General features: G+C 42.5%; 1 protein-coding gene across 7 annotated transcripts in view; it reads right to left on the reverse strand.

Moving 5' to 3' along the window:
* Nucleotides 1-13,561, reverse strand: part of LRRC31 (leucine rich repeat containing 31) — a 37,484-nt gene that overhangs the window by 8,610 nt on the left and 15,313 nt on the right. For 2 of the 7 annotated variants that reach the window (XM_090147694.1, XM_090147688.1), the window contains exons 3-4: nt 9,665-9,718; nt 891-1,148 (exon numbers count right to left, since the gene is read on the reverse strand). In XM_090147694.1, coding sequence (XP_090003820.1) covers nt 891-1,148; nt 9,665-9,695 — 289 coding nt within the window. In that variant the 5' untranslated portion in view covers nt 9,696-9,718. Of the gene's footprint in view, nt 1-890; nt 1,149-2,129; nt 6,540-9,664; nt 9,719-10,809; nt 11,812-13,561 lie in introns of those variants that run through there. The other 5 variants (XM_090147690.1, XM_090147691.1, XM_090147692.1 and 2 more) reach the window with 5 other exon arrangements.

A 13,561-nucleotide genomic window follows, 5' to 3' on the forward strand; every position in this document is an offset into this window, starting at 1 on the left:
GGTACAGCCTGTACTGGGTCAGTCAGAACAGAGTGGCCCTGCAATTGTGTGGTGATCGTCTCCTGCTTTATGACAGCCTGTGCTCACTTCATACATTGTCTGTGCAGTGCACTTCCTGCTTTTCTTACCTTCTTCCTCCATGCAGTTTGTACAGCAAGGAAAGCTTCATTTGTAATTTTCCACTAAACCCTTTAATAAGTCAGCAGTTTCATCTAATGTCCATAAATGAAAAGGGAAAAAGAAAACACCAAAAGGTACACAAAACAGTAATCCAATTCACAGTAGCTGTCCTCTCATTGTTTTCCCAGAACTCTTACATCAGAGAATGGGGTTCTAAGCCTCACCTTCCAACACCTTTGTAAGAATAGCCTCATTTTCTCTGGTGTGTAGAGAGTGCTCTTGTACGAACAAAATAACATTCACAATGAACTTCCATTCCCTTTCCCTCCCCCTCACAGGTGTCAAGGGGTAGGAAACATCTGCTCTGCCTGCCTTCAGATTGCTTTAGCAGCGGGGTGGACAGAGACCAATCTTAAATACAACAAGCCAAGCTACTGCTCAAAGCTTGGCTTTGAAACCAAATAAGCTCTGCAACTAATAAGCTGCCTCCAGCACTGACCTCTCATGCTGGAGATCACGAGGGAGGTCACACAAAAGCTTTATGCCTCCTCAGCAGCACAGACCCCACTCCTCGCTTGGCACCTATCATGTTAGAGGGCACATCCTCAATAATGTTTCAATCAGAAGCAAATTCTGGCTAAAGGATATATTGTAGGCAGTAAAATATAACTTTTTGTCTAGAAAGAAAGAAAAGAAAAAAAAGAAAAGCAAATGGCTCTTTATGAAATTAAAATGCACCCACATGGATTCGTTCATTGTATCAGCATTACCTTCTACTGAGAGATTTTCCTTCTCACTCTGATCATCAGCTCTACAGTTGTTTATTTCTGTTTCTTCAATTTTTTGTCTTTCCTTGCCTTCTGATTTCCCAAAGTCAAAGCCACTGAAGAACTTCTGGATGGCTGAAGGCTGCTCTTTTCTCTTTCCAGAAGAGGATTTCTTCCCTTGGAACTGCTTTATAACAAAGTCAAATGGGGAACTCTTTGGGATGTCTTCCTCACTCTTGTTCTGGCAACTCTGTGTGTCTCCTTTCAGCAGACATAGAAGGAATTATCTTTAGCAACATTCACTCTTGCACACCCTCTTTCATAACAGCAGATGCACTGACCATTTCCTACCATCCCCTCCATGCTAATATCAGTGTCACTGTTTACTGAACTAGTCTCTGAGCTCGTATCTCCTCCTTTGAAAGGACCTGGTAATGCTCAGTATCCGCACAGCAGACTCACTGGTCCCACTGTGACGTGGTCCAAGATTCACTTTCTGCTGCTTTGTTAACACAGACTGCTCCTGAGGCTTCCCCACCTGGCTACTGGGAGCCCTAGGGCCAAATTAAAGACTTCCCTGTCGGGTAAGTTGGGCACCAAAGTGACCCACGCCAAAGGCTAGGCTGGCTGTCAGGAAGGTGAGGTGTGCAATAGGGAGTACAAGGACTCCTGGGAGTGCACCAGTGCTGGAAAAAAGCAAGGGCCCCAGTCAGCTTGTTTGAAAGAGTTCAGTGCTATGATGACCTCAGTTTCAGTGACTAATTGACAGGTAAATTGAAGTTTGGCTTTATAACAATTCATATACATTCTTTCCTTCTTTCTTTATACCACACTTGCTGTATCATCATTTGCTGACTTTGAAGCTGCTGTGACCCCTTTCCCCAGCAGAGATCTGCTCACAGAACTCTTTGCACAACCCAGCATCCCCAGCAGAGCACACAAACTTGATCACCTTAAAAACTGTTACACACAATGTCACCACTATCAACAATATGCATGTAGGCTTTTTCTCCTGCTGGAAGGTATCTGCTATGATACAAGTGTTCAAGGGCAGAGCACTTGAAAAAAGCTGATGCATTCTTTTAAATCTTGCTCTTGTTAGCCTGATGCAGCTGTATTTCTCATGTGTAAAGTACAAAAATTGTACAAAGCATATTTATTGAGCTGTAAAGCAACGATAGTTATCCAGGTTGCTTTTCTTGCTGTAAAACAGTATTATTTGAAACAGACAAAAAACCATACCTGTCTTTTCCATCGGTACACCTGTGGGTTTGTTTCACCTTTTACAGCACTTTCAGGGCTGGCAGAAGTGAGCCATGGCACGTGAACAAAACTTCACTTCTACCTATCAGGACATTCCAGGTGCTTTTCTTTTGAGTGTTCCCGTCTTCATCAGCCTGACAGCGACAGCTCTGCACAACAGCTCTGCACAACAGCTCTGCGGGTCCTTTCTGCTGCTCCAGCCTCACTATTCAGGCAGGAGAGCTGAGAATCCACTTGGGTACTTTCTGCTGGTGCCGCAGCTGAGCTCCCTGGCAATGCAGAAAGGAGGAAGTGGCAGTGCAGGCTGAGCGCTGCACCCTGACCGCCCCACGTCCCGCACAGCTGCTGCCAGCTGAGTCACCTCGCAGGTCGGGTTACAGCAGCACCTGAAGAAAAGCTCTTTGTTTTCCCACCTCTTTTGTCCATGCTTGTCAGGAGTGTTGGTGGAGGCTGAGCAAAGGCAGGTGTCAGTGGGCGTTGCAGTTTGGTGATGGAAGGGACACAGAGGGGTAGCTCACTGCTGAGCACTTCATGGCACAGCATGCAGGAGAGGAGAGGTCCTGCTGTGCCACCCACCACATTCTGCTTGTAGGCAACAGCATGATAGCACAGTAAGGCATCACAGATCACATCAGGTGCATAAACCAAGCTACCCTATATTTGTGTGTGTGTAAATCTGATTTCCATGACAGTGAGAGTTATGTTTTCTAGCTTGGATGCTCCTGCCCAATATCTGTGATGCTGTCACCCCCATAGCCTACATCAACCCAACACCTCTTGTTTCCCCTCATGTGCCAGATGAGTTTTCCTCATCGTTTCCTGCTCACCTTCACCTGTACCTGTTCCAACACCGTTTTACGTGGTCCTCTCACTGCTATGTATACATTACAGACATATGCAAGCTGGAGTGCTTTTGGTGGGGAGTGATAAAGATGGTCAATAAAAGTAATGACTGCTGTGCAAGCACGGCAGACACTGGCTGAGGACAGGCCTGACTCAGTGTGTCAACGTACAAATGATTCAGACAGGGCTGAGTGGGGCACAGTGTGCTGCTGAGAGTCAATAGGATAAGATTAGGAGAAGAAAAGTTCGAGTGAACAGCAGGGAAATCCTCCCACCCATGAGAAATACTACTCAGAAAGATGTTTGCAGAAGGAAAAAATGCACAAAGCCGCTCTCATGGGCAGTGTTTACCTGCAAGAATCAAGGGCACATAACTGTTCCCAAAAAGCAGAGATCTCCAAGCTGGTCGTAATGCCTCCTGAGCCCAGGGATGGCTGTTCTGACCCAAGCTCTGAAATCAGCACCTTGCTCTGTATCCACAGGGAAAGAGCACCTATGTGAGTCCTACCCCTACCTGGGTGTCTCAGTTACACAGCTGAGAACCCCAAGCACTCCTGTCAGTAAGGAACTCACTGAACTCGACAGCTTTCATCCACTTCCAATGTCGTGCTTAACAAGAGTGCCCAGGGATGAAACAGCAACAAGGCAACCCACATCTGTGCACGCGTGCCAGGCTCTGCTGGGCTCAGGGCTCCATGCCCACCGTGCTTCGATGAAGGTGGAACGGGAATATCTGATAATCTCCGATCCCTGGAACTGGGGAAATCCTTAAGCACGTTAAGCACTGATTACAGTGGTAGGCTTGGCTAGCTTCAGTGCTCTGACATCAGTGCATTAAGTGATGCATTGACCATTCAGAAATTCTATCACCACTTTAGGCCATTGAATGAGAGTAAAAATACCTCATGGCACCATGACAGCATCCCTATAATCCGGTGAGAAGGGAATTGTATTTTCACAGCGACCTAATTTCTTCTTCCTAGAAAGCAAGCTATGCAGGATGAGGGGACAGCAAGGTTATCCTAAAGCAAAGCAGGATGACCAGAGCGAGGGCTGAAAGCATGGATGCTACTTTGCAGTAGCCCAGGCTGTGCCCTGCACGTGGAATACAGAATGGTGGGCAGGCCCTCATTAGCTGGTAGGCAGGGCAGTGCTGTTCTCTCCCTGCACACTGGTGAACATTGCCCTGCTCCTGCCTCGCAGACCAGTCCATCTACTTCCTGCAGTTCACCACAGACAGCATAGGGCAGGCTTAGCTTCTGCAGTTTAAAAATAATAAATGCCCAGGCCTTTCCATCTAGTTAAATGGCTTGTGACCATCTGCTGAGCGCTCAGTGTCACATTTGTTTATATCTGTTCCTCCCTCTGTGTAGACCTGGGGCAAGGATAGGAACAGACCAGGTCTGGAAAAACACAGTTAAAGTTGCATCCCACACAGCATCCACTGGTGAGAGATTAATGTGGATTTTTGTACTTTGCCTCATTGTGACTCCTTAATCCGGCATATATTCCAAAGAAATAATGCCATTAGAGGATTAGTGCCACAAGTTCATTTGAAAAAAAGGATTTGCAAACACTGAAATCCAATATTCTATGTAGTTAATCACCGAGTATCATTTTGGGGATTTCCTCTCCTTTTAGGAGTGCATCTTTCAATGAAATCCAAGTAAAGTAGCAACTCTGTTTTTTGATGGCACTTATTATCCATTAAATAAAATTAGCACCCCAAGCACCTGGATGAAATAATACAGCACACTTGCTATAGTCAATAACTGCAGTTATATCAGAGGCACTTGGCCCAGTATTTATATAGAATATAATGATTTTGGATATTTATCTGCTAAGGATGTTCAACATTCTGAGCCCTATAACACATAGTAGCACACCCTTGTTTACTTCTACCCACGTTCCCTTTCTCAGCTTTGCTCATCCCTAGGTGCAGCCAGCACTGTCCTCTCTGTAAGAGGAGACTGAGTCAACACGATGTTATTCTTTCCCCCTTTCCTTAGCATGCATCTCTGCTCCCATTCCCACCTTCTGCATGAATGTCACTGCTTGCAGTAGCTTTCATGGTATTCTCCTGCTTGGCTCAATCTGCTGCAGTTTGCCTAGTAGGTATTTGCATGGGCTGAGAAATTGCTGGGAATGGAAAAATGCTTATTGGCATTGCTTATAGGCTCATAGACTCAGAAAACTGTGCAGCACTGACAATTCCCTGGAACAAATACCTTCCAGACTTTCCCACACTGAGATCAGCGTGCATGCCTGAGGACTAAGTTTGGTCCAAGGACCTGAGAATTCACATTATTTCCTGTAAAATAAGTGTTTGAAAGTCTAATGGAGTACCAGACACACAGCAGCTGTTTAAAACAGATTTCAATGTGTTATGAAAGCTACAGCTGATCTTCTTGGTATTTATGTACAACCATAGACTGGTCACAGGAGAAGTTTGAAAAGGCACAGAGAACATGCTAACCCAGCAAAAACCTTGGGTTCAGAAATGCACAGTCCTCTGAGAAACCTTAAAACAGTTTCCCTAGACTCATTGAGATTTTTCATGGGTGACATTTCTTTGTACTTTTATGCTACCACAGAATCACAGAACATCCCAGAAGGGACCCACAAGGATCACAAAGTCCAACACTCGACTCCACACAGGACCACCCAAAATCCAAACCCTGCATCCACGAGTGGTGACCAAATGCTTTATGTCTACCATGCTTGTATTTTTAACACTCTTCCGTCAAGTTTCTCTTTGTGAAATGGAACTACACAAATATCAACGTCTCATTCCCTATTAAAATCTACTAGCCTGTCAGATAAGATTTTCAGGCTAGAAAATTATTTTTGGTTGAACTCATGCCAGGATTAATCCCCTTTCAGTTAATCATTCACATGAATGGGTAATCTGCAGAGTTCATGCAAGGCCTGCAAACTATATTAATTACTAGAAACCTAATTAGAAATCAACAGAGTCAAAGGATCAGTGTTACATCCATACGGTACCATCTGGTACAATGGGTCTGGATAGTTCAGGAAAACCCCATTGCATTCTGTGGAGATTGAACCTGAATACACACTGCTGGGTTTTGGTAGTGCTCTTCCAAATCCTTATGTTCTACAACGAAGTGATGCTGTGTTGACTATGGAGATAACTCTGCCAATAAATCTGGGCAAGAGTGCACAGGAGAAGGTGTAGCTCCAGCCCTATCTTTAACATTAGTATATACTTAGTGTAGCTCAGGTGACCAACACCAGATATTGCACTGGAACTGTTCAACTACTGAATCACTCACCTTCAGATTCTGCAGTGCAAAGGGAATAACGTGGGAACACACTGTGCTAAATCATCTGAGCTAACAGTGATGCTGGCTGACAAACCACGGTCTAGGACAAGTTGATACAGTCCACTCACCTCCTGTGTCCCTCTCTCTCACTCTCCATTGCTGCTTCACCATTTTTCCCATTGGAGAAGATGACCAGCAAAAACAAGACTGCTGAGATACGTATGGATACATGTCTGATTCAGAAACATACCCCCAACACCTGTGAAATCCAGTCAAGAACAATTAGATCTTTCCAGAGAGGGACTGTCAAAGCACTGTGGTTGTCACAGATCACTACAGCATGCAGCAACCCTGCTTCTGTGCCAGAAATCAAAGACTGGATGCCGGGGATCTCGTGAAGTAGCATTCTCCCTTTCCAATCTTCCCTCATTAGATAAAACAGAAACAAATACATATATCAACATATGCTGGTTTTGTTTCTACCTCAGGAAGTACTTTCTCCTAGCGTTAAACTTTTCACAGTTTTCCTGAAATGTGATACAACAGGCTGAAACATCTGATGAAGAATGTATGCTGATGCAATACTTTGCTCTTAGAGTACTTGGGCAACCCCATATCTTACTAAGCATTTGCTTCAGCCTCTCTCAGACAATCCCAAAACATCCCAGCAGAGGAGCTTTCTTCAAGGCTGCTTTGGCTCATCACATTTGGACTGACAAGCTTCTGTAGGCAGCCACAGACTGAGAGGATTGAACACACGCTGAGAATCATCTTGGTAGCTAACATGCTACTGACATACCTCGTCTGCTTGCAAGTGGAATTTCTGTTAGACCTGTATTTTGTTAGACCTGGAAATTTTGTTAATCCTGTATTTCTCCAGGATTAGGTGCTGTGATGGTATCTGGGAAAGGACATGGGGCATTTGTGCTTGCTGCAGTGAGCACCTGATGAACTTCAGGAGGGTGAGCGAGGGGAAAAAAAACATCACCTCTGACATCCCATGGGCTGACATGGATACTGGAAAAAATTTACCTCTCCCTGCCGTTTTAAACTTGGTGATATACTGGGCGTTCATTCCCAGAGTTAACTCACTGATGGTGAGAATTAAAGAGTAAACTGCCGGCTTGAGCAGTATAACCATCTGATCCTTGTGTTAGCCTCACAATGTGCTTAACAGGATTTCCATCTTCTAGTTTTCCCCAGTCCAAGCGGATACACAGCTCTGGGATAACACAGTTGTGGGCTGACTGCCCTCCAACTGACAGAAATATGCTGTTCCTAGAAATCTGTGCAAACAGACAACAGTGCAGAGAGCCAGGCACTTCTTAACCTTCTCGCGTATTTCTTTCTGGAACAGGAAGATTTTAAGTGAATGCAACAAGCATCTTACAAGCTAACAACAGCTTAGCAGGTTAAATGTGAAATAGGTTTATCAGATCAGCGTGCTCCTCTTCTTGTAATTACGTTTTTGCAGCCTGTTTAGAGGATGGTATTGGAGAAGGGCTTGTGATGTCAGAGTGGGTAGGGCTTAGAAGCAGGGATGAGGGCTAATCAAGATAAATTCAATTTGTATTTAAAGTAAAGTCAGCGTTAGTTAAGGCAGTTTTTGACATGTTAATCTTGATGTGGTTTAAAAGCTGCCAATCACATTACTGAGGCAGCTTGAAAGGAAGACCTATCGTGAAGGCACAAACTTTTGGATGTTCATGGCGACTTCATTTTCCTCAAAACAAAGGCCTTCACAATAGATGTAAGTATACATGAAATAGAAATAAACAGTGCTGGCTTATAATACGAATAGCTATGCAACATCTTGCTAAGCAATACCAAGAAGTGTATGATTTTCATGTTTTGGTGGCAAAGGCTTATCTCAGGAGGGAAACTGCACAGGTCGAAGCAGGCTGTTTTCTTGAAGAGCAGCACTGCACTGCAAAGAGCAAAGTATGGGGTAGTCATGAGTGATATAGAAAAAGTAAAGTCTGTGATGAGCTATGTACCAATTCCTCAGCCATCTGTCAAATGTGGGTAAATAAACATGCATATCCAGGTGGAAACTGTATTTGCCTTATAGCATACACTTGATAATTCTGGAAACGTTTAAAGATCTATTTCAGAAAAGGAAGCTTTTAGCTTTTACTTTGGGAGGGCTTCTCATTGCATGCTCAGTAGTTTTTAAGAAAACTGGACATAAATTGAGTTGTTTAATGTACATAAACCAATGTTTTGCTGTCTTTTCTAACTGTCTTAAAATATTAGAAGCTAACTGGCTGTAACTCAGTACAGCTGATTCTTTGTGCTATACTTCTTAAAGTGCAATAGAAAAACCTCAGCATTTCACAGGTACTTCCTAGAGTAGTGAGCTGCCTAAATCAGTGTGCAATTTGCATTAATCAATGTTACAATCACACGGATGCAGTTGGCTGGTTTAATCTGATATACCTGCATGAGATTTGCCTAATTTAAGTTTTGCTCATATGCATAGTCATTGCAGGAAAGCTGTGGTAAGAGTTTTGTAGAACACCAATACATTGAGTGATATATTTTGTAAAAATAGCATCATCATATTATAAGAGTTCCTTATACCTTGTTATTATCAGAATGTGTGGGTGGAATTAAATGCAGGCTGAGGAGAGCTTGGGCACTATTATATTGCCTTTCAGCTAAAATTTCAAGCTCCTCAGTTACACAATATGTGGATTTCCCATCTCTCCCATGCTCCAGTGATAGAAAAAGAGCAATAGGGACAATCCTGACTCAGGTAACTGTGCCTTGGTCTGATCCTGCAAGCTGTGGAACTGAACGCATTCTGCCTGTTGCAGATGCTGACTTCTGAGTTTGTTTACATGATCAGCTCTGCAATGTCAGACTGCTCTTCTAACGAGAATAAGTTTATGTTAAAGCTTATGACTTTCTATATGAAGTGGAAAATGTGATTTTAGTGTCCTATATCTGACTTGCATAATCTGCAAATATTTTTAACACCAGTTTACAGTCTTTTGTTCTGTAATGAAGAAAACCAGCCTGAAAAGATTAATAATACTAATTTTAAAAGCACCATCTTGTTTTACTTTAGTGGTCTAATACAGTTTTCTCCATTTATTCAGAAATGTTGGGATGTCTGAAGGACACTGGTGCAATATCATATTCTAATCGAACATAAAAGGTACAGAGGATTCAGTACATGTTTTTGAGAGTCAAACTCTTAGTGGAAATTAGAGTCGTTAAGTATAAATAGTTCCAAAGAGCCATCCTAAAACTCACTCGCTTTTCTACTGCCTGGTTTCTCTCAGCACTGGCAGTGTTGCTGTTTGTACTACTATTTCAGCTTAGTTCAAAGCAAGACAAAAATCCCACTAAAAATTCATTTCATTTGAAAATACTCACCGTGCTCTCCGATCATCAGAGAGTTCTCCATCCCAAGACTTTTATTTCCAATACCTAGGAATAAAAAATATGGAAAAAAAAATCCCTTCTTTATGTTTTAAAAGCAAACGATTACGAAGTAAACAACATAGTCTGGTTTCCTTTTAACTGACCCCACTCAACCACATTTTGCAACCTTTCATCCCCTAAAACAATCAAAGATGATACTGTTTCGATGAGAAGCTATTTTCACTGTTAATTATGAAATAAATCCTCAAGGCAAACAAAATGCATCATGCTTTTAACCTTTTGCATGTAAGTCATGTAACAGAGACCATCCCTCATGAACAGCTGGTTAGGAGACAAGGGCAGGTGTCCAACTGCACACATACACACACACATACCCACGTTTGCTCAGCTACGACCACTATTTTCATTAATCCTTGCTCCAATTTTTAACAAATAGAGTGATAGAATGTTAAAGCCTCTGCCCAGTGTGACCTCAGATGGAGCCTTTGGGTGCTGCCACAACCACAGCTGTACACCATCAGGGCTGTGCTGCAGGACGTGGCCCCGGCTTCCAGCTCCACAGAGCCCCACCTCAGAGCTCCCTGTCCTGTACCCACAGCCCCAGTGCTGCCCCAAAGGGGAGGAGGGCTTCTTTTCCCACCACCACCCACCTGCATCACCTACAGGGGGCTCCTGTTGTGCCTTTGTGATGCTCAGCGCCACACAACCCCACTTATGCTTGCAATCAGAGCATGAAGCTGATAGCTGCCTGCTAGCAGAAAGGAACAGGTCTACCTTCACCCCGCTCCTAGAACGAGGTGCCAACCAAACTTAGTTCCTGAAGGACTGAATTTACTAATACTAGGCCTTGATCCATACCCCATAGCATCATGTTTAAAAGAACTCTGACTCGCTGCAATCTTAACTATCAGCTAGATCAAAAATGGTGAACCATCCACACCTTCGTTTCAGTAAAGGCATGCAAGTAAACTCACCAGATAACACCAGGTATAAATATAGTTATTTTCCTTTCTTTAAGGAATGTATGGTTCTCAATCCAGTTTTAGGATTACACTCTAATCTCAGTCTCTGGACAGTCTGTGCCCACGTACCCAGGATTAGAATTTAGCCCTACAGCCTCTCCAGGAGTACCTTACCCAGTTAAGAAGACATATTTCATGGTCCTGGAGCTCATAATGTTGGTATCATCATCTTCTTCATTTCCAGAAGTCATTTATTTTACTGATTGTGGTTTCTTGAACAACCAGTCTCTAACTTTAGGTCTCCTAGCATAGTTTAAGAACAAAACCCTTGATACAACAGTTAATAACATTAGAATACTAATAATATTGTTTGGTTTGCTTTTTTCAAACAAAATCTGATTTCTCAAGCAATCAGGACAGCTTTCTCTACGAAGGGACTCAATGGGAACAGAAATGAGACTATGCATGAGTTGCTCCATATATTTCACCCAAAAGCTTGCATACATTTTTATATGTTCAACTGATTTCTCTGGCAGACTTACTTGAATATTTGAAGTAACACTCAGCTTCTCCCATAAAGTCTGCAGATCCATTCATTGCAAAGGTACACCAAAAACTGTTCTTAAAAAATGCTAATTACATGTGTTTGATGTAGATAAAACCACTATCAGTTAATGAAACCTTAAAGCATTTAATTAAAAAATAAGTCTTCCAACAAACCTACACTAGACATAAGATGCTATTATGATACAGACACACAGAACTGCTACAGACATTTTGAATCTGCACACAGAATAATGAGATTTCCAAACACTTCTGGTTCATGAAGTTCATGTCTTGCGATGTCTTGTCTAATAAACTGAGACAGAATTAGTACTGGGTGAGTGGTTCTGCCTGCTGTCAAGAAGGGTTTGCTAAGGGTAAGACTCTAAAGGTAGAGATTAACTTGTCTTCATCCCTGTAATGTGCTGTACAGCCAGGATTTGTGCAATAGGATCAGAGAAGAGCCATATATGAATGCAACGCCAGACAGCTGGTGTGTATGAATTTATATGAACTTGGCTGTAGGATTCTGAGCTACTCTCAAATCCCAGCTAATATATGTATCAGAAGCATACTTTCCCTGCATCTGATCTTTTTGTTCCCTCTTCTCCCAGAGAGAGCTTTTTTTTTTTTTTTTTTTTTTTTTTTTTTGCTGAAGTTGGTTTCTAGTATGCTAGTCACTATGAAAATACTAAGAACCTCAATTAAATACCTTGATTTTGACCTGTCAATCAGAGCCCCAGCTAGGTAACTCAAAAAGGCATCAATCCAAACAGTACAACATAAACCAGTAAAATTCAGCATCTCCTCCTGACACAAGGTCAAACAGGAGTCTTAACATTAGGATGTTAAACTAGGTAAGTATCCTACCTGATCAGCTCAGTGCTTCACTGAACAGGAAAATCAGGGAGGTAAGTAATCTAATACAGATAACACACACACAAAGTGTGTCATTTATGTAAGATGTAAGACGTCTCGACACGCAGCTTAGAAAAGCAGCACCATTTCAGTGGAAATAGCATCTGAAGACTTTTACCAGAAATACCAGAGTTTCTTTTATATATTTGAGAAGGAATCCAAGAGATGTTACATAGGGCTGACTGGCACAACAGAAAACAAAACAAGATAGAATGACTTTATGGAGCAACACAGGTGAAAACCCTCCTTTTGGCACATGAGGACTCCAGCACTGGGTCAGTGGAAGCAGTAAGTGACTGCTTTAGTGGGAGAAGATGCAGATGAACTTTTGAGTCATGCTATTCCAAGGCTTTTTCAGTATAAGCTGCTGATGTCATGAACACTGTCTGAAAGTGATGCTCTATAAGCCTGTGTGTATCTCCTTGAGATAATTATCAGTAATGGCTAACAAGCTACCAAAACATATGGATCAACTGCACTATGGATGCTGCTGCATATGCTGTGTATGGAACCACACTTTTAGTGGGAATTGTAACACTTGAAAGAAAAACCTCAATTTTTAAAAGAAAGATTTTGAGAAAAGTCTCAGGTAGTCCCACTTCAGCTCTGAAAGGAGACTATGAGAGAGACTGTCAACAGGCAGCATACCACACAAATTCCATATTTGTATGAGGAGCTGCATAGAAAACACCCCCAGGATGCTGATGCTAATGGTTTCTCACCAGTTACCACCACTCAGTTGTTGACAGATGTCAAAACAGGAGGGGTGCATTTGATCCCACATGGAGGCTGTAGTTTGGGATCAAAATAGATGGATCTTTTCCATGCAGATTTTCCGCAATTCCACAGTTTCAAAGTTGCACCAGACAATTTTAGTCACAAGTGTGATTTTATGGGGAGAAAGAAGGGGTTTTCACTACAACAGCAGATATGTAGAAGCTCCAGGAAGGCCTGATAAGGATTGTCTGATAAAACTTGTATGTTTTTCCCCAAACTGGGACGGTTTCCCTAGAGCAAAATGTGTCCCAGCTGTTAACAGAACAGAGGACTGAATCATGCTAGCAGTTCCTAAATAGAACAAGTGGTACAGCTTATCAGTCATCTGACAGGTGAAACCTTATTAGTGCTAACACTGACTTTTTTTTTTCCTTGATTTCATAGAACAGTAAGATAAAAACCTCCTGTTTCTTTCATGGCAACTACTTGGACCTTTAGTGGCTGCTTTCCACCTTCCTGCTCTGCAGCCAGCTGTAGAGGGATCAGGACGAAGTTTATAACTGCAGCTTTGTTTTCCTGAGCATTCAGTTCAGAGCTCTCATGGGTGAGCAGAAACCACCTCAGTGACTCACAGATTGATACAGTATGGTAAATACCATCTTTGCAGTTGCCACCTATTTTTTGAGCTGTTGTAAAGTTTACTTCAGCACTAAATCGCTTTAGTACTGAGCTTTAAAATGCTTTAGCA

The sequence above is a fragment of the Phasianus colchicus genome, chromosome 10 (genome assembly GCF_987193195.1).
Source record: "Phasianus colchicus chromosome 10, bPhaCol1.hap1.1, whole genome shotgun sequence".
In the NCBI taxonomy this organism is placed as follows: domain Eukaryota; kingdom Metazoa; phylum Chordata; class Aves; order Galliformes; family Phasianidae; genus Phasianus; species Phasianus colchicus.